This window comes from Syngnathoides biaculeatus, chromosome 6 (genome assembly GCF_019802595.1).
Source record: "Syngnathoides biaculeatus isolate LvHL_M chromosome 6, ASM1980259v1, whole genome shotgun sequence".
NCBI classification, from domain to species: domain Eukaryota; kingdom Metazoa; phylum Chordata; class Actinopteri; order Syngnathiformes; family Syngnathidae; genus Syngnathoides; species Syngnathoides biaculeatus.
The window spans coordinates 32811751-32830690 of NC_084645.1; the positions used below are offsets into that span (position 1 = coordinate 32811751).

Here is an 18940-nt window from a genome sequence, read left to right on the forward strand (position 1 = left end):
GATTAAAATGTGCAAATGGAAATCTTATCTGCATTCATCAAAGTGGAGTTTGAATCAATTCTGCATCAGTTGTGGGACTGTGGGAGCAGATCAGAAGCGGTCATCCTAGTTTACGTCACAATTGTTCATATTTTTGTTTGTAACGAGTTTCTTTTCCTCATACCAAACCACAGTGACGTTGAGCTTGTGGGTGAACATCTTGTGAGCGTGACCAAAGCCTTATAATAGCTTAGTTCAGCAAGTATCAAAAGTTCGTGCACGTTTTTTTTCTTTTGTGGGAAGCTGTGGGGGGAGAGGGGGGGGAGGGATTTTTTTTTCAATGATAAAAAGTACCGGTAGTTGGGCCAGGGTCACCAAAGATCTGCTCTGTTAGCCTAGAACTGACCAACATTTACAGCCTAAATTCTATTGTTTGTTCCAGAATTTTTATTTATTTTTTTTTCTCAGCAGTCTATTCTCTAAATTTCATATCATTTGGTTTTGTCAGCACTGCTTCCAGCACCTGTATGTGGATACGTATTCCAATTTCAGCCAGTATGGAATTGCCACGTCAATCTAATCTGATCAGGACCTTCAGACTCTGTAATGCTGGCCGACCTCAATTTAAAGTCCCTGGAAAGTGAAAATAAACGTTCCCGTTCTGTTGTAACAGAAGATGCAGCGTCACTATACAGCAGTGTCGATGTCTAGTTCGACCCTACGTGAGTGGCAAGGGTAGCCAAGTATTTTACTCGCGTAAGAGTACTCTTATTTTCGAGTAATATGACTCAAGTAAATGTAAAAAGTAGTCATCTAAATATTTACTTGAGTAACAGTAAGAAAGAACTCAATGAAAAAAACTACTTGAGTAACTTGTGAGTACATGGGAGTCGACATACGCCTGCCAAATATTTCAAATTTTATTTACCCAAAAACCAACAACACATTAGTTGGGCCCTACAGAAACATTATTTGATTTCTTCCCTGAAATGACTTCATGAAGAAGCTGTTTGCCGACCAGACTTAGCGAGACCCCATAAGACCGAGCGAAGATTGCCATATCCAGTGCCAAAACAACAAATACAAACATCTGCAACTCACCGCAAGGTGCTTACTCAAGTTAGTGCTAGAAGACGGCGACCTAGCCAAGAGTCAGGCTTGTCGCTCTCGGTCTGCAGCGCAATCGTTTTTTTACCCTTTGCGTTTTTCAGTTTGCAATACTTATTAGTCAACCACAACCTTACGTTAGCCACTTAAAAAGCTGGATTATTAATAAACGGCAATGTTTGCTTATCCAGTGGCACTCGAGTTCTTATGCAGTGGGGGAGGGGGCTTCATGTCGTACGTTGATCGGTCAGACCAAGCCACGTTCGAAGCACACGTCGCGACACTAAAATACATTTTATAATTAGCATCTCTGATAAGTATGATGTCCATTATGTATATTTTATTTGAATATTTTATGTTTTTATCAGGGCGGCATGGTGGAACAGCTGGTAAAGCGTTGGCCTCACAGTTCTGAGGTCCCGGGTTCAATCCCAGACCCGCCTGTGTGGAGTTTGCATGTTCTCCCAATGCCTGTGTGGGTTTTCTTCGGGCATTCCAGTTTCCCCTCCACATTCCAAAAACATGCAACATTAATTGGACACTCCAAATTGCCCCTAGGTGTGATTTTGAGTGTGTCTGTTGTCTGTCTCCATGTGCCTTGCGATTGGGTGGCAACCAGTTCAGGGTGTACCTCGCCTCCTGCCTGTTGACAGCTGGGATAGGCTCTGGCACGCTCCATGACCCTTGTGAGGATAAGCGGCAAATAAAATGGATGGATGTTTTTATGATGTTATTAGGTAAATATTGATTCTGAATTGCTCTGAATGATGTACGTAGTACAGCTATGTGCCGTTATATTGTTATTTTGTATAGTATTGATGTTTTTTTTTTTTTTATAATAATTGCAACATGCTAGTGATGCAATCGTTAGGTGGATTTAGTCATGGAAAGCCCACGTACCAGATGGACGGTCCGCCAGTATCAACAGAGTTACCACAGTTTCCAAGGGTCCATTATTTAAATCGAAGGCACTTTCGAGGAATATCTGGAACCTAAAAAGATGTGGCGCATCTTGAAAACTTTCATTATCCTGACCCTGTTGAGGTCTCCAGATGCATTCACAAAGGCCGCCCCGCCCATTTTGCAGCGTGTATCTGCGGGTCGACGCATGGGAAAATTACACCCCCGCTTCATCGGGCAATAAAAAGTGGGCTTTGACACAAATCTACTCAGAGCCAGATGGTACCATATATCTTGTGGTTTCTTTCCATTCTTATGTGGAAACGTGCATGGAGCCTGAATGCAGCCTTGCCATATTTTTTGCCCGACAATAAACAGTCATGTTCCTCTCAGTACTACTGAGTGCAATATTTAGATTAGTTTTTTTTCCATCATGTCCTCTATTCGCCAGCTATGATGAGCGTGATGAAAAAGAAGTAAAGACGCTTGGATGTTTAAAGGTGGCGTGACAAACGAGGTCACGAGAGCGGGCCTGCCAAATACTTTCTTTGTTCTGCGCTTTCCCTTAAGGCCACAACGGAAACAGATTCTGCTCATTATCTAACACTCCTCGTTTGCTACATGATGTCTCAAGAAACTCGAAGTTGGTACCCGAGCAGCCTCGTACGCAATCGCGCCACCGCCCCCGCCCCCGCGATACTGCGCGGTAACAAAACGTGCAGACTGGCAGAGCAAGTCTAGACAGCCCCGATCTGTTTTCCTGCCTCCGATCCCTCACCTCAGCTGTAGGCTACCCCACTCAGTCCTTCCCGCTTCTCCCGTGGGCTCAAATGGGCCTACGTCCATTTAAGTTTAGATTTCTATCAAAATGTTCATCACAGCCAATGCAAAGTGTTGCAGCTTCTCTTTGGGTAGAATTTGAAGCTGTAAATAATCGCAGCCTGCAGAAACATACTGTGCACTCGTGAGTGTTACTTCTAATCTCATTGATGAGCATCACGATGGTCTGATTTCATACCTTATTAGCAAGAAGAACAGCCGGGGTGGCCACCTGGCCCTCCCCATACGAAAAAAAAAATGCGTTAGTAGCTAAAAAATGGAGCTAAGCTGCTTAAGGCTCTGTAACCAGTGTAACGGATCCAATAGCATTAATATTTAACCAGACACCAGAGAGCCAGGCTGAGATGCCCCCGAGTCCCTGCCACGCTGAACGCATCAGGTATCCAACGGCAACCCGCTGTGACGCTTCAAATTATTTAGAGCTCCGTCACACCCGGGGATTGATGGACACGTCGCCCCTTCTTCACCTCGCGACATGTAGCTTCTGGGTGAGTTTAACTCCAGGCTTGACCTCTAAAAAGAACGCGATGCCCCAGTTCGTCGGCGTCACGAGAGGAACTTCCAGGAATACTCGGTAGATTAAAGGAACCGCTACTTTGATCCTTAGTGGAAATAAGGAAATGGTCGGATGCAAACAGCCATTAGTCAGTATTTTGTCTGGAAGGAATGTGACGAGACTTCTTCACTCGTTCCTTCTCTCTCGGGCCATGTATGCACAAACACATTTTTAGATTTATAATCCGTTTTCCAGTAAAAAAAAAAAAAAAACACTTTTTGATGTTTATTAAAAGTTTTAGTATTAGTACTGACAGTCGTGAGTTCAGAACAAACTTTACTGTATGTACAGTAAACGTCAATTTGAGCGTAAGATTTGGCTTTGATCAGAAACGCGAGGGGATTGGTCAAGTGAGGCCATATTCCGAATCCAATCTTCCCTTTTAGCATTAGCACAAGTTTGACATTTTATTTACTTTTTGTTGTTGTCAAATTACTCTCATATTTGTGTTTGGCTTTGGAATCACTGATACTTTTGTAAGTCGACATCATGCAAAAACTGACATAAGCCAGTATTTGAGATGAGATAAATTTACAAAATTGGGATGCTTTTCATTGGACAACGACGTTATCTTGCATTTTTCCACAACGTCTTCTGATGTACTCACGGCTTGGTTGGTTGTTTGGGTTTGTGTCACCTGTTGCTTGACTGTGTTTTCATATGGACTATTGGTCTTTGATCTTTTCTGTCCTTTTTGGGTCAAAATGGGTCTTGAGTAACATCCATACACACGGATCAGCGGTACACAAAGAGGCCAACTTCCCTTACCGGCACACACACACCCATGGGTTGGTTGTCCCATCTCTGGCTGCTTGCCACATCGAGGGTGTGGTGGGGCTTTCTCAGAATGTGTCAGTTCGAGAGGGTGGGGAGCCCATTGAGGGGGTTGGGGGGGGGGGGTCAGCGTTGAGGAAAGATTTGCCCAACGAACACAGTGACCTATTTACCCGTTAAGAGTTACATCATGTGATCCCAACTGTACCTCTACCAAGAACTGCAGTGGGTAGGACACTAGCGCTGCAAGCAATGTGATTATGTCACAGGTACTCCCGTTATATAAGTGTTCCCTCTGAAGCCACTGGGTCAGTAAATAAACAGCTTATCTCTGACCCCACCACCCCTCCCCCCACGTCACGCCAAAGACGCGGTTTCTGCCGAAAGGGTTAAACCGGAGCCTTAAAGGGTGGCCTCGTCCCAGCGGAGGCGAGATCTAATCACTTCTTTGACGTGAGCAACAGTGCGACAACTCGACACGGTCACCTGCTCCAACAAAACGCTCCGGCATATCAAACAGGAGCAGATAACATTCCTGGTGTGTCGTCAAGCATGTGCACTGCTGGAAGCAACATGTGACGCCGCCATAGGAGAGCAAACGCATTTTGTAGGGTGGGAATGTATAAGATCATGTTGAAAATATCTCAGACAAAAACACAAGATGCAGACTAAACCTGTGTGGACTCCAGCATGAAAACATCTGAAGGATGGGGTAGCTGCACCAGTTAGTTTAATCCCCATTAGAGTGGCAGTCACCACCGCAACTCTTTAGTGGTCAGCCAGCATTGGCAACAAATGAGAGACTCGATCCAGTGGTCGGACTTGGCACACTTCTGAAATGTGCTCGCATGTTTACAGCAAGCTGCGACCTCTAAACAACCCAGAATCCGCTTCTCCACCAGCAGACAACCACCTATGGGACGCCCGTCTGGATAGTATTAAAATGACTCGTTCGAACTGGCAGAACCGCTGGCTTTTCCATCTTCATGGCTTCCTGAGATGATGATAGAATTTTGGGAGCTATTGATAAATATGGATTGTCCCAACCAATACCGGGGCACTCTTAAAAAGCCCATCGTGGTTTTAGCTGTCACTACGAGCACGGTACTGTTTACTCCTCTAGGCTGGAACTACACATACTGTATGCACTTTTGTACAGGGATGCTGTATCTCCTGTTACAACATAAAGAGTTAGAAGCAAAAGACTGCAAGCAGCATTTGCGCCGTGATGTCTTAATCTGCTTGATCTTAATTCGGTCTCATTGGCAGTATATCAAAAGTTTTTTTTTTTTTTTTTTTTTTACAAAAGTAGGACCCGTCGTCACCATTGCACCGACACATCCTGCGATGGAAACGGACGGCAGATGTACAAAGATTGCTAGGAAAGGATCCAGCACAGAAGGGACCCTAGTTCTGTTGTGTTTAACTTTTAAGTACATTTGTATTTAATATTTTAGAACATTTTGTTTTTAAACTATCATTTAGGTATATTTGAATTTAAATTTTAGCAATGGATGAAAATCTGTGATGCAGAGACTGGTGTAGTTTTACTCGTCCTACATGCTTTCAAAACATTGAACCTGATTAAAACCTACTTTTTGACCATTAGAAATGAATTTGACCACTGAATAAAATTGCAAGCACAAAATAATTGGGAAATATTACATTATTGTTGTGTGTGTGTGTGTGTGTGTGTGTGTGTGTCTGCACCGTATGTGGCTTTCAGAGGTGAGGCCTGGTGGGATGGCATGCATTGTGAGTGCCTAGGCGTGAGCTGTGGCTGACATCCGCTACCGCATAAGTGTGCTGATTGAGTTTATGAGTTTCTTAGTTTTCCTGGCGTTAAATAAATGGATGAAATGAGCGTCGGCAGCTTTTTTTTCTGTTCGTTACTTAAGTATCCTGCAAAACCCCACTATTAAGTCGCAATATAGCAGGGGAACGCTGGATATCAGTACCTTGAGATACAAAAATGTACTGTCCATTGCATGCCACAGGCCTTATCCTTTTCTGTCTTGTGTATGTAACAGCGTGCAAAACGGCAGCGACAAAAGCCCGAGTAAGATGCGTGCGATGGAAACTTGGCTCACGCTTCTCAGGAGAGGACTCTTAAAAACATGAAGATCTATATCTTTTGTCATTATTGAGCAGGACCATTGAATAGGCTGCCAGGCCTTGTGGGCCTTCTCGCTGTCAGCTTGTGAACAATAGCGACAGCCTGGCTCCCAGCAGGAGGAGCGCTCCTGTAATGCATTTCAATCAGACAGGCTGTGCGTACTAACCGTAACGCTCTTCCCTCGAGCTGCACTGCACGAGGATATTGACATTCAGTCCGGAGGCATGCGGCGGGCTCGAGTCGGACCGGCCGATCCTTGCATACACTTACGCGTGCATTACTTCATCCCCTTAAGGGAGCGGCAGGGATGGCTCGCCTGCATTGACCAGCTCATCAAGTTTGCCTCAATTAGTTTGAGTGGGCACTCGCTTTCAGCCCTGAGTGCACGCTCAAACAACCTGGAGTCTCCTTATCTTCTCGATCCTGGTTAACCAAGGACACGCAAACAGTCACATCCATCATTATGTGTTTACAGTGCGTCCGCGGAGACAGGTGCAGCCAGGGATGCCCCATTTGACCGTTTAACGGTGGGCCCGCAAGACAAAGCGCCGCTCGTTTCGCTGACGGATGGACGTCAGCGAAACGATGAGATGTGCAGCCTTGGAGGAGCCCAGAAGAAAACAACAGTCCCGCCGAACCCTGAGAGGCCTCAGCGCCGCTCGATAAGACGACACACAGACATGAGATAACGCTCGCGCTGGATAAAGTGGAAGAAGTTTGTCAAATGCCATTTTAACAGACAGCATTGGTGGAGTTATTGCACCTCGATGCAAACTTTTGAAAACAGATATCAGAGGGCAAGGGTTTTTTTTTTTAAAAGAGGACATGGCATGTCCAACAAAGTGTGGCTTTACTGCACCACAGGGTAAATAACAAATGATTGTGGGTAAAACCTGAGAAGTGGCCTAGCACTTAGACGCGGCACCAACTCCTGGCCCGAAACATTGTTTCTGAACTTCTACGTGAACAGCATGCGCCGCTTGCCGATTTCAAGGTCTACCGCATGTTTTGAAAAGTCAGTTACAAAACCGCTAAAACTTTCCATCAGCGTTGTGAGCTGTTTTTTTAGGGGAGGTGGATTTTGGGGGGAGTCGTCAGTGACAAACTGATGCGATCCTGCTCCTCACGTTGTGGATACCAGGAGTTGGTGACAGTACCGCGGCTTGCTCAAAAAAAGAGACCACATTTCCGATCCATCACTAACAAATTTGGGGTAACGTTACTCTTACGCTGTCTCTGACCGGCTAAGTTAGCTAACCGTTAGCTGCAATAGACTAAATGAATACTACACACCTGCCACTGAAGCCGATAACTAGTTAACTAGCATGGCTGACATCTGCTAGTTTCTGTTACAAGAAAACTGCTCATTTTCTTCCCCATTTTAGTAGGTCGATTTCCTATCTATTATACACATGGCCACTGAATTCTCCTCACCTCGTGTAGACTGCCACGCCCCGATGTACCCGACCAAACCCACTTGCCGTGGTTTACCACAACAAGAGGACGCGCCTTACATACCATAGTGAGCATACGCAGCCCTGTAAAACAATGACTATAGCTCTTTCAGCAGAATATGATGGCGTGGAACCAGTCAGAACCGAAAACTCACAGATGGGACCCCATGATTGACTAACAGGGGTGCCCTCTGCCTCAGAGGTCTCATCACTTCAAGCAGTAATCAGATTAGCTGCAGTTGCGACTGAATAAATGACCTACATCAATGGAGGGCATTGACAGCGAATACTATACTGTAGCAGAACCCCTACCCCCTAGCCCCCACCCTGCTGCACCATACACTCTCCGTCATTTGCAAACGGCACTGTTGTTCACGTGCAAGAAGCGGTTTGTTGCTTTTTCGACTGTGTGCAGTGTTCCACAGTTCTGAATCCCATTCTTCCCGCCGCTGGTAATGGAGACCGGCCCGCAGGTCCTCACGGCCAGAACACAACACACTCCGGCACCTATCTTTCTTTTGCAAGCCCAAAGGCTGTAGGGAGGGGCCGCTTTGTGGGAAGAACAGACTCGCCTTTATAGGAATAATCCAGCACTACACGGCCTAAAGAATACATGAGCCTGTGGGCAATTGAAAGCGGTATGGCCATTGACGCGAATTACAGGGGCCTTTCTGTGTTGGGAGTGGCCACGATGCGTGCCTGGCCGCTTAATCACAGTTAAATCGGGTTTATGCTCCAACATTGGCAGCGAAATATCCGGTTAGCTATAAAGTGTGCATACTGTATGTAGGTTAGAATACGAACGTCACGTGTGGCACGCGCCTTGTGTGTCCTTTACAGTGCAGTAATACAGCACCACATGATTGGAACGGGCAAAGCGGTGGCTTCCACTTTGGTGTTAATTACAACCGGGGGCGTGGGGGGGGTCAAGTTGATTGACAAATATCTTGTCCCCGCTGGACACCTAACATCCAGCTGCTTCCAGGAAACATCATATGAGGAGAGGGAATGAATGATCACAAGTCTACAAATGCCTTTTTTTTTTTCAGAGTGGTGGCTGGGAATGATGGATTCTGAGGACCTCAGAACAGTGAGGCAGACGTGCTAACCAATCGTCCTCGGTGGCATCAAACAGCGTTCACGAGTTCCGAAAACAATGCGAGATACAAACTGGTCAGACTGCCACACTTTTCGACTTTGTGTAAATCCATCTCGGAATGAAATCGGGCCCAGAGAAGCCGGCGTGGTTTTTGGGCATTGTTGATACTCTATGGGCAGCACAGTGGTTCAGCTGGAAAGCCTTGGCCTCACAGTTCTGACATCCCGGGTTCAATCCCAGCCCCGCCTGTGTGGAGTTTGCATGTTCTCCCTGTGCCTGCGTGGGTTTTCTCCGGGTACTCCAGCTTCCTCCCACATCCCAAAAACATGCAACATTAATTGGATACTCAAAATTGCCCCCAGGTGTGATTTTGAGTGCGACAGTTGTCTGTCACCATGTGCCCTGCGATTGGCTGGCGACCAGTTCAGGGTGTACCCCGCCTCCTGCCCGTTGACAGCTGGGATAGGCTCCAGCACTCCCCGCGACCCTCGTGAGGATAAGCAGCTAAGAGAATGGATGGATGGATGGATGGATGGATGATACACTATCTGGCTTTCATTTTGCAGGTAGAGTTTTATCTTGCATTTGTAGCTTTAGCGTTGAACTGTGGCTAAAACTGAACTGGCTTTCTGATGTGTTCCCGAGGCCACATGGCAATATCCTTTACACAAATCCCGGCCCTGCCTGTCTGGAGTTTGTTTTTTCTTCCCATACCTTTGTGGGGGTTTTTTTCAGGGTACTCCGGTTTCCTCCCACATAGCAATATCCTTTATACAATGATGCCCTATTTTTTTAATGCAGTCCCACCCAAGGGAATCAAAGGTCGTGGGAATTCAATGTTGATTTTCGGCCTTGCCACTTACGTGCCGAGATTTCTCCAGATTCTTTGTATGATACATATTATGTTGTGGTATTATGACATCCCCAAATTCATTGCAATTCTATGTTGAGAAATGTTCTGTTTGCACAATTTTCTCACGCGCTTGTTCACAACGAGGTGCACCACGCCTCATTCTTGCTTGTGAAGATCTGAGCCTTTCAGGGATACTTCTTCTATACCCAATCATGACAATTTCCAAATAATCTATTCACCTGTGGGATGTTCCAAACTGGTCTTTTTGTGAGCATTCCTCATCTTTTTGGACAGTGTTGCATGCATCCATCGCATTCAAATTAAGAGAATACTTGCAACAACAACAAAAAAAAAAAAAAACAAGTTTCATCCGGTTGAACATTAACTACTAACTATTATGTTGTTTTCAGTAGGCTGAAAAGGATTTCATTGTATTCTGTTTTCATTTACATTTTACATAATGTCCCAACTTCACTGGAATTGGGGTGTGCATAAAATGTAGTTTTTCAGTTCCCATATCACGCGTGTATCTTTCTCAAAACAAAAGCTTTGTTTCCCAGCAACCAGTAACCTTTGGCTCGGTTTGATATAGTACACGTTGTTCTGCATTTTAAAAGTTGTGCGTGAGCCAATATTGTTCTGCTTTTCAGTACCAAGTCTTTTTGGTGCAGTTGGTGCGGTTCAATTGTAGGAAGTGTACCTGAAAACTGTTGCCTGGGAATTGGTCACCGCTGTCACTTGTTTACAGATCATATGCGGGTGTGGCGTTTTCTCTTTTTGCCGTCCCGCTACTTACTATAAAGCAGCTCTGGCCACCCCGCCTCAATTCGCCATTGTGGAAAATCAGGCCTGATCAGGAATTACCAGTCAGAGTCAAACTGTGGTAAACCAAACTGAAACATACAGAAAGGTGGCTTGGACGTAAGCAACTGCGTGCTGGTCACGAAGTCATTAAAACTTGTTCCGTGATGACTACGAATGTGCACACTCGACGTCATTCGATCCCTGTGAGAATCTTCCTGTCCTTGCCAAAGCAAGGGACAAAGTGACAATGGGATATTTTTAGGGGCAGTGGGTTAAAATGTAGAAGACTGCCATAACCCTCCATTACATATGAGAATTTTGTTTTCCTCTAGTTGCTATGAAGGGTCCAATAGAGAGGTCAGATTTTACTAAATGTGAAAAAAAACCTCTCTTCCTCCTTAAACTATGCACCTAGAATTCCTTAAAGCCTCCTGTTAGCGGGAAACAGGAAACTGCTTCGTTTCTCGCAACAACATGGGGCAAAAATATCAGTCAGCTGGGAGGAGGTGGTGGAAATCCTGTCATGTGGCAGGTAGACACACTGACCTCTTGTGCCCGTGTAAAATTTTGACTTAAAGCGAGACTCAGACTCGGGCAAGTGCAGGAAAACCCCATCCCCACCCCCAGCCGCATCTGAACACTGTGCACTCTTTGTCGCAGCGCGAGCCAGATGCTAAACCGCTGGAAAAGCAACAGTACATATAATCTCTTTCTGCCGCTCCTTTTTCCTGTGTGGAAATTGTGATAATTGAAAAAAAGAAGAAAAAAAAAAAGCTCCAGCACTAATCACAGTTTCACACGTAGGCAGAAATAGAGGGCAAGCATGAATAAGTGCTTCTAAACGGCAGTGAATCTGTGCTGCCAGGTGCCGACACTTATTTTTTTTTAGGGCGGACCAAAAAAGAAAAGAAAAAAAAAGGCGATACAAGCTCCTCACTGTATCTGAGGTACCACCGGCAGACCACAAAAGAGGGCCAGACAAAACCTCAAACCGACTGTAAAATATGCCATTAGGCACTTTGTCTTCAAGAATTATTGACCGTGTTCCTCCTCAGTGATGCCAAGCATTTTTGAAGACCTCCTATATACTCACAAGATGGCCTTTTGTGAGGCCCACTTGGCAATGGGGGGGGGGGGGGGTGGCACATCAGGCCGAGCCTGTTGTTTCACAAAAACAGGACTTGTAAATGGGCCTGTCAGGGTTCATGTCTCAGACTGCATAGTAGAACCGGAGCACAGTAATGAGGCATGCAAACGGAGTACACAGTGTACTCACTCGCCACAAAATGACACCATAAGAGGCTTTCCCAAAAGCTCATCATCATTAAGAATAGTTTATGCCTTGGGGGTGGCCCGGGATGGCACGAGCACAACAAAGACTTAAAGGTGAGATTGCCTTAAAAGCTTCATAGAAACCTGAGATTATGTTTCAGTTGGGCTTTGTACAGTACAGGATGTGTTGGGGCGGGGGGCGGGGGGGCAACCCGGCCTCTGACAACAGGAGATCAGATCAATGCCGTCTGGTAACCTTGCACCCCTCCCACCCTGGATGAGTGATTGAAAAATGATTGTGTATATTCTGGAGCCTCTCGTGCACGCTATTGGAGGAACCATAAAATTTACAAGTACAGTCTCGGGTTTCCCGTCAAATTTAAATTTGACTTCTATCTTGGGGAAGGATATTAATATTTTTAAAAGCATTTTTCCTTTCACTTTATCTATCTTATCATGACACCTCAGAGTCATTCCCAGCTGAACGATATGCATTCGCAATATTTCAATTCCTTTAAGAATGATACGTACGAGTAACGGCATTTACTCTACCACCAAGGTCAAACGATCCAACTATGCGATCCTACTACATTATGTGCACGTTTACTGCAATTTACATGAACACAACCCTTTGTGGCAGTGAGTTAAGTAGTTTTTGTGTGATCCAGAAAATTTGCAATCAGCAAGAATGAACCCAGAATGTCGCTGGGAAGTTGCCAAATGCACTTGACTGCTTTACACTGAGCAGAAGTTTGACCTTTTTTAAAAAGTGTAAAATGAAAATATAATTCTCGATTTGTGCTTCTATTGTACTGCTACTTTGTTGATTTTGAAAGATTTTGAGCACACGTCAAAGTGTAGATGTGGTTTGAGCTCCTCTTCCAGTGCCAACTCCCATAAACAAAGACCACAATGACGGAATGACGCTTTACACAAGTAGGAACGTTTGGTACTTGGCTCTCTTTGTTGGGAGGCTATAAAAGTGTCCCCCCCTCCCACCCCATTCTACAATTACAGGCTGGAACTGATTCGACTGCCGATCTGTGCTCTCTCTGCTCGACTAGTACGGGCTGCAGTGAAGCACAGCCAGAGCACTGCAAGGTTGGCTGAGGAAGCTCTGCTGAACTCAGATGACCCATATTCTGGGCCCGTCCAATGGAATGAGCGCAAAGGCTCGTTATTCGCACTGATTCGGAGACACACGCTAACTGAGAGTTGCGGGAGTGTGTCTTTTGCTTTAAGGAGCGAATAGGCAAAAGGGTAGGGGGCTGCGTTATCCGTCTGAGAGGAAGGCAACGTTTTTGCAGCCTTCTGACAACAAAGATCCAGCAAAATTGCAGCATCAGAGCCGGAACGTTTTTCAAGCTTTTCCCCTCGTACAAAGAATCCAGCCATGCGTGTTGTTGCCGCAACAGCGTGCGCCTTCGCGCAGCGGCGCCGTCCCGCAATCAGATAATTGGATGCGCGGCAGACAACATCTGGTGTGATGTATGAAATGTTTGTCGGGCAGCCACGATTGTTTTCAACACAAGGCGGGAAATGGGAGTCTCGCCTTTTTCCACGTCACTGTTCTGTGTGAATGCCACCAACGCTAAATATGTGTGTGTGGGGGGGGGGCAGGAAATCAGGAACGGTGGGAGAGAGAAGGGTGCGGTTTGACACCTGAGACTGACTACAGGGAGGGCTCCAATTTTGATGACATACGATGTGTAATACAGTCCTACAGATACAAACAAAGAAGAGTCACCTCTACTCCCACTGACTCAAAAAGCTGCAATAATATTTTTTGCATAGGATGAAGAATTTGTTGTGAGACGACATGTGTTGCTTCACCGTTTGTGTTCAAATAGCTGTTCTCTAAAGTCAACTCCTCCACTATCAATGGTAACTGTTAGCATGTCTAAAGCGTTATCCATTTTATTTTCGCATTAAGTGTTCGGGGGACAATTTTTTTCTAAATACTTGTAGTTTCTATATTTATGAGATATGTACAGAAAAACACACAAACATACAAATGTGGTCATGTTTGAGGTGTTATTTTTTCAACTGCAACAAAATTGATTTCCACCAAAACAAAGGAGCATCAGTAGGTAAGTACCTCTATCAATCACGTACATTACACCATCCACCCATCCATTTTATTTGCCGCTTATCCTCACGAGGGTCGCGGGGAGTGCTGGAGCCCATCCTAGCTGTTAACGGGCAGGAGGTGGGGTACACCGTGAACTGGTTGCCACCCAATCGCAGGGCACATCGAGACAAACAGTCACACTCACAATCACACCTTGGGGTAATTTAGAGTGTCCAATTAATGTTGCATGTTTTTGGGATGTGGGAGGAAACCGGAGTGCCCGGAGAAAACCCACACAGGCACGGGGAGAACATGCAAACTCCACACAGGCGGGGCCGGGATTGAACCTGGGTCCTCAGAACTGTGAGGCCAACGCTTTACCAGCTGAACCAGCGTTCCGCCCTATATTACACCACATATTACAAAATGGACAAGACAAGACAATCATGCATCTGAAAGTATTTACAAGATGGAATAACTGTGTGGGAGGGATTGATATGGCAAAATTATTTTGTTGTTTGAAATACACAATTTGTAATTCTTTTTGTTTCCTGCTTAGTTAGACAATCAACTTCCTCTTTCTTTGAAGAACTGTTGAGTTTGCTGGCACCAGACAGCACTCGTATCTCAAGTTTGTGCTCACAAGCCAAAGCAGAGAATCGGTCAAACGACGCCTCGTGTCAACGCAAACCCGTAGGTCGAGTCACTCCTATCTCAAAGTAGTACGTACAACGTAGTGTTGTGTTCAGAGCAATTGTCAATGTCTGTCAAGTACTTTATATGTCACATCAGTCCATCACAGATTTGTTGGCTTCTGAATAAAACGCAAAATTGAATAAATACCCAATATTATGTCAAGGCTCGATTGGCACAATTTATCAGAATCTCTGTGAAAAATGAGCTTTTTACCAGTAAGCTATTGGGTCAGCTACATTACCAGCATGTTGCACCAGTAGATGGGATGTCTGCCTCGCAGTTCTAAGTTTGAATCCCTGTTCTGCCCTTCCCGTGTGGGGTTTGCATGTTTTCCCCAACCCCCATTCAAAAAACATGCGTGTTAGGTTCATTGAAGACTTAATTGTCCGTGGGGTGCATGATATGTGAGTGTGACTGGCGACCAGTCCAAGGTGTCAGCTGGGATAGGCTCCAGAAAATGGATGGATGGATGGATGGATGGATGGATGGACACTGACACTCATGTCAGTGTGGTACAAACAAGAAAAAGGTGCACAAAAGCGCAGACAATCGAGCCAATCAAGCAGTGACCAACATCTTTGGGCAATAACTGGGTCATTACATTGGTCAAGCAGCATAAGAGATTACCCTTTATGTCGTGCATGTGCCTGTCAACAGTGAGTAGGAGCACAATCTAATCACAAAGCAAGGCGGGGTTGTGAAGCTTTTCATCTTAGAGGGCTGTGATAAAATGAGGCTTTTCGGTTAGACAGGAATGTAAGTGGTGTTTACATCGCTCATGTGTGTGCGCGTGTGTCCTATAGGTGCTGCAGCAGGCTGTTTGTGTGTCTTTGCGTACGCGTGGAAAGGAAAAGGGTAGGGAAGGGCTTTGAGGAGCTGCAGAAGGGAGGAGAGCCTCCTCGGTCTGGTCTGGCCTCAGCTAGTAGAGTCTGTTGCTGGCCAGATCAGCTGGCAGCTTGTCTAGCGGGGGTGTGGCACATCACAACAAAGGGCTTTGGGCAGACAGCTCTTATCAACCCCCTCGATTTGACTCCCATCTGCATCCTTGACCACCCCTCCTCTGTGTGGCTTATCCAGAGGAATTCCAAGCAAACATATGGATCCCGTTTGAGAAGGTCACAGGGATGCATTGCACTTGCTGAACTTTTTTTTTTTTTGCATGCTCCTGCAATTTGTTTAGTCTCGCGCTGCAATTTTGTTTTTGTTTTGTTATTATTATTTTTTTGCAATCAATGAGCGCACAGCAGAACAAGAAGACCAAAACAAGGGCCGGAAGTCTGCATTGTGCGTGCACTGGCGCTGCAGCTCGGCTATGCGAGGGGAGGGAGGGCTGCGAGTGCAAGAGAGCAGCGAGACGCGAGTGGGAGTGGCACTATTTTCGGCTCCCACCCTCCTCCGCGCAAACGAAAAAGGAAAGTTCACCTAACAATTCACCTCGCAAGGGGAGCGATTTCAAGCAGCCATAATGCAAACCACTTTGAATGTGCAAGCACGTTTGGACACGGCCAATGTGAGCAGACGTGCAACTGACCTGTGTGCGTCCTTAAGTGCGCCTTGAGGTGCGACGATTTGCCGTAAACTTTTTCGCAACCCGAATAGTGGCATTTGTGCTTTTTCTGCGGGGACTCCGGCTCGCTGCGACCTCTCGATCTCTTGCCCCTTTGTTTGAGCGACGGATCCGAGATGGTGATGGTAGGTGTGGCACAGTTCGCATCCTCCGGCAGGCCGGCTTGGCTCTCCTCCCTGCTCTTCGCCTGCTCGCTGAGCACGCCGCCGGGGGTCTGCTGGTTAAAATCCGCCAGGATCCTGGCCACCACGTACAGAGAAGAGTTGTCCTTCACCACAGGTTCTTTGGCGTCCTCCGGGATCCTCGTGGGGGGAGGCGACTGGTTCTCCGCCTTCACCTCCCGGTTGTTGCCCCTCGGAGCGTGGACGACCGCGCGGCTGGACATAGAGACAAGGCACTCCGCTGCAAAGTGATCCATGATGTCTTTCAAAGAGCCCCCCCACTATGACATCAAAAAAAAAGAGAGAGAGAGAGAGAGAGAGAGAGAGAAATGGCGTGGGTGCGTGGGGGGGAGAAAAGAACTTGTTCCGTGGTTCCCTTTGTGTGGCGGATAGAAGGAGGTGGCTCTCATCAGAGAGACTTTACGCTCTTCTTACCCGGCTTTCCGAGTCTGGTCAGAAACAACATCCTGCTTGAGGACTGACACGAACAAAAGCGCCCATAAGTCCCCTGAGTGAAGGCGATTCCAAACAACAACAACAACAACAAATAAAAAGTCTATGTTCAGCGCGGCAACTCTTTCGAGTTGCAAGTGTGAACTACTCCCATGGTTGCTTCAGACGCTCTGGAGCGTAGTGCCTCGGTCTCAGAGCGCCCGTCCCTGCAGCCTGTATCCATGCTGGGGGCGTGTCCTGCACCGGCAGCGCGCCGCCGCATCGTCACCGCGCTGCGCTCTCATTGGGCGCAACGTGGCCCCAAAAGACTCCCACGCACACGCGCACGCGCGTTCACATCCACCGACTCGCCTCACTTGACGAGTCTCGCTACAGGTTGCCATCGTTGCCTTCAGGTGCACGCGGTCACACAAAAGTCAGGGTTTGCTGCCATCCGTGAGATTTTCTTGCTTGCCGAATTGAGATCATAAAACGCAAATCAGACGGGCCAGGATCAAATCAGGACAAACGCTTTTGAAAATGAATGGATGGAAAATGAAATTCCAGAAAATCCTGTAATTCAGGATGCCCGCCACGCCATATCTTGGTAATAACCATGTAATACACGGACATACCACCCTAGGAGGGTGCACAGGTACAAAATGAAACCACAAACACAAACACCGCTGCAAGGATGCGAACGGTGGAGCCAGTATACATCATGCGAACTATCCATCCATCCATTTTTTTAGCCGCTTAGCCTCACAAGGGTCGTGGGGAGTGCTGGATCCTATCCCAGCAGGGCACATTGAGACAAACTGCCACACTCACAATCACATCTAGGGGCAATTTAGAGTGTCCAATTAATGTTGCATGTTTTGATGATGTGGGAGGAAACCGGAGTGCCCGGAGGAAACCCGCGCAGGCACAGGGAGGGAGAACATGCAAACTCCACGCAGGCTGGATTGAACCTGGGACCTCAGAACTGTGAGGCCACCGCTTTCCAGCTGAGCCACCGTGCCGCCGTCATGTGAACTAGTCTGTATTCCTGTGACATGAGGTGGATCTTGGGTGAAAATGTGGTCTTGGGAGTGCAACAGCTTCAACACCCATCCTTCCTTTTTCTGTCCCCTTGTCAGGGTCTCGGGGAGCTGGTTCCCGTCCCAGCTGACTTTGGTTGCAGGTCAATCCCGTGGCGCAAATAAAGAAAAACAAGCATTTAACTGTCACTGTGGGATTTTAACACATGCTGACTGCACACAAGTCCACCCACAGTTTTGACATACTGTATTGTATGGTTGCCATTACACTTACAGCACCTCAAAATCTAGCGAGCCCCTCTAGTTAAATATGATGGTTTGCGATTCATAGCATATCATAACAATTCAGAGCACCGTTCAAATATGCCCAATGTATAAGCAATTAAGGTCGCATCAAAGCAGTCTGACTAGATATTTATTCACTTCTACATTCTAACTTCCTTCTCTCCCCTCTGGTGCTGATTCAAGGGGACTGAACAGTTTTTCCCCCTAACATCCCAAATACCCTTCTTCCGACCAAACCTGTGGTGGCCCTTTTGACATGTACGATCGCGATTGTCAAACACGGCCACACATGCAATTATGAAAGTGCGTCATTGTGATAAATAGTCACAGAGAACGTTGTCCAGCTTCAACAAAAGTGCAGCACTAGCAATATAGAGCTAACATTAAGATCATACACAAGCCAATATTAGCCACGGCTGCTACGTTGTAGCGTGATCTATTCAGAAAGTATGACAACATTTGTCAGTTTTGGGGGGGACTGTACATTCAATTAAAAGTAAAAAAGAAGTGATAAAGCAGAAATGTTTCTAATTCAGCATCGTTTCTGAATATTCACAAGTTGAATTGGTTCCTTAAGAGCGATACTTCTCCATACCAGCTGGTGGCAGTAGTTAAAAAAAGACAGAAGAAGTGTCCCACTCCAGCCTGGCTCTCAATCCAAATTGTTTTCATCATTCCATTCAGTTTCGTATCTGATCAAGTTGACCCTGAAGTACTTGGAGGAAAGTTTGTTTGAATTCTAAAGTTCATAACCAGATGATGTTTTTTCCACAAAGGTTAAGTGAGAAAAGCAGCATAAATGTTAGGAGATATGACTTTTACATCATCACAATAAAGCGATGACATTTGCAACATTTTCCTCGGTTTAGTTGCATTGCGAAATTTTGATGATTTCATTTGGTGAAGTAACGCAGCCTTTCCATTAATTCGACAG

The 18940-nt window shown here is 46.2% G+C and overlaps 1 protein-coding gene across 2 annotated transcripts in view; it reads right to left on the reverse strand.

The window, feature by feature from the left end:
* Window positions 1-16919, reverse strand: part of klf13 (Kruppel like factor 13) — a 22622-nt gene extending 5703 nt beyond the window's left edge. The window contains exons 1-2 of one of the 2 annotated variants that reach the window (XM_061822571.1): window positions 16685-16919; window positions 16053-16530 (exon numbers count right to left, since the gene is read on the reverse strand). In XM_061822571.1, the coding sequence (XP_061678555.1) occupies window positions 16053-16506 (454 nt within the window). In that variant the 5' untranslated portion in view covers window positions 16507-16530; window positions 16685-16919. Of the gene's footprint in view, window positions 1-16052 lie in introns of both variants that reach the window. The other variant, XM_061822570.1, reaches the window with a different exon arrangement.
* Window positions 16920-18940: the final 2021 nt, after the last annotated feature.